Source organism: Corvus brachyrhynchos, unplaced genomic scaffold, assembly GCF_000691975.1.
Source record: "Corvus brachyrhynchos isolate BGI_N302 unplaced genomic scaffold, ASM69197v1 scaffold18, whole genome shotgun sequence".
Taxonomy (NCBI): Eukaryota; Metazoa; Chordata; class Aves; order Passeriformes; family Corvidae; genus Corvus; species Corvus brachyrhynchos.
The window spans coordinates 51,469-53,873 of NW_008246064.1; the positions used below are offsets into that span (position 1 = coordinate 51,469).

The 2,405-nt window shown below is 56.9% G+C and overlaps 1 protein-coding gene across 1 annotated transcript in view; it reads left to right on the forward strand.

Moving 5' to 3' along the window:
* The window catches only part of KIF9 (kinesin family member 9), a 19,497-nt gene extending 18,993 nt beyond the window's left edge, over positions 1 to 504 (forward strand). Inside the window, 1 exon segment of the mRNA XM_017746792.1 lies at positions 300 to 504. Within this exon segment, the coding sequence (XP_017602281.1) occupies positions 300 to 407 (108 nt within the window). The 3' untranslated portion in view covers positions 408 to 504.
* The last annotated feature ends 1,901 nt before the right edge of the window (positions 505 to 2,405 follow it).

Sequence of the window (2,405 nt, forward strand, 5' to 3'; positions counted from 1 at the left end):
TAGACTGGGATAATCCTTAAGGTCCTTTCCAACTGAAATCATTCTGGGATTCCATGGAAACACCTCAAAAGCAGCTTTTCAGTGCTCCAGAGAATCTCCCAGGGGTTCTTGACCCTCCTTGGAGCCTGCTGGGATCTGCTATTGGCAGAGCAATGCTGCTGTGATGGGGATTTTCCCAGCTTTTCCCAGCACCACTTGGAAAGGCCAGGAAGGTGGTTGGGTTTATTTTTCAGGAAAAAAGCTTTTCCAGGTGAGAGCTGTGCTGAGGTCAGTGATCCCTTTGTGTTCCTTGTTCCCAGCACACCTTCAACAGGACCATGGCGGCCCTCCAGAAAATGAGCAGGAAACCCAGCCTGGTCACGGCTGCTGGGAAGAAGAAAGCCCTGTCCTTCCTGCCCATCACATAGCCTGGATCCCAGCATTCCCTAAGGAATGCCACCTCAGGAAGTGCCTCCTGCTTGTGTCCACCCTGGATTTATAAGAATAAACAGCAGGAAAAGCGAACCACGCAACCTTTGGGCAGGCAGGGAGTCCCTGGGCATCGATCCCGCTGTTTGGACAGGACACGGGCCAGGCAGCTCCAACAGCACCACTTGTTTTCCTGAGCCTCTGGAAAAGGCAGGGTCATGGCAGAGAGGTTGCTGTGGACAACCCAGGCTGCTCCTGATTCCCTCTTTCCTGGTGCTGGAGCCGCAGGATTCCTGGGCTTGTTCCCTCTGGAGCAACCAAGTCATGGCTTGGCCTGTTGGATCTGCCTGGAGAAGGGAACGGAACAAAGATTCATTTCTGGGTAATCATGGAATGGTTTTGGTTGGAAAAACCCTCCAAGATTGAGTCCAACCATTCCCCCAGCACTGCCAAGGCCACCCCTGACCATGTCCCCAAGAGCCACATCCACAATGGCTTTTAAATCCCTCCAGCAATGGGCACTCCACCCCTGCCCTGGGCAGCTGTGCCAGGGCTGGACAGCCCTTTCCCGGAGGAATTTTCCCAATATCCACCCTGAGCCTCCCCTTGAGGCCGTTTCCTCTTGTCCTGTCACCTGGGAGCAGAGCCCGAGCCCTCCTGGCTCCGACCTTCTTCCAAGGAATTCCCAAGAGCCAGAAGGTGCCTCCTGAGCCTCCTTTTCTCCAGGATGAGCCCCTCCAGCTCCCTCAAAATTATTTGGGAGGCTGGAAGAAGAATGCTGAAAGCCCCAAAGTCAACCCCCCGCAGCTGCCAGGAACATCCCCCTGCCAGAACCAGCACCAGCCATGGTGGGAGCATCCCTAATCCAAGCATCCCAGATTTTCCACCTGCTGCCCCCATGTACACGGAAAGTGGGAGAATTAAGGAATCCACGGTTCCGTTTGCTTTAATTCACTGGAGCTTCCTTCTGTCCCCATAACAGCACCTGCCCCCTGGAAGGGCACTGGAGAACATCCCAGAAATCACCTTTTCCTTCTAATGACCCATTTCCAGAGGCTCACGGAGCTGCTGGGAATTCAAGGCAGGCTGGACTTCCCAAGAAAACGCTTCCACAGGACTGGAACGGAGCCTTCCTTTGTCCTTCCCTCCACCCACCCCTCCTCTGCTTCCCACCCCATCCCTGTGGGTCCCTCCTGCCCACACCCGAATCTGGGAAAATCCCAGAAATCTCAATATTGGAAGCTGTAAATGTGGTGCCAGTGTCTGGGAGTGCCGGTGATGCCAGGGGTGATGCCAGGGGTGTTGACACTGGGCTGTGGGCGACCCCGGGGTGCTGGTGCTCCAGGGCATGGGAGATGCAGGGAAGCAGCTGACCCCAGGATGGTGTGCCATGGGTGATCCAGGGGTGCTGGTGATCCCAAGTGTGACACCAGTGAGATCCTGGTGTGGCCCCGGGGAGATCTCAGTGATCCTGGGGGTGATCCCAGTGTGATGCTGAGGAGATCCCGGTAAGATCCTGCCTGTCCCGTGAGTGATCCAGGTGTAGCCCTGGTGATCCTGGCAGTCCTGCAGCTCATCCAAGTGTGGCCCCAGTGATCTCCTATCGGATCCTGGCGAGATCCTCAGGATCCCAGGGGTGATCCCAAGGAGATCCTGTGTCCAGTCCTAGTGCGGCCCCAGGGGAATCCCACTGAGATCCCGGGAACAGTGTGGCTGAACCTAGTGCGGCCCTGGTGATCCTGGGGAGATTTCAGTGATCCCGTAGCTGATCCTGGTGATCCTGGGAGTGACCCAGGCGTGATCCTGAGGAGATCCTGGTGGTGCAGTGGCTGACCTGAAGCAGATCCCGGCAGTCCCAGTGTGCCCCGTTGACCCCCTCCCGGATCCCGGTGGGATCCCAGTGACACCCAGGCTGATTCTGGCGTGCCCCCGGCGATCCCTGGAATGATCCCAATATGGTCCCAAGAAAATCCCGGTGGTGCTGCGGCTGATCCCGG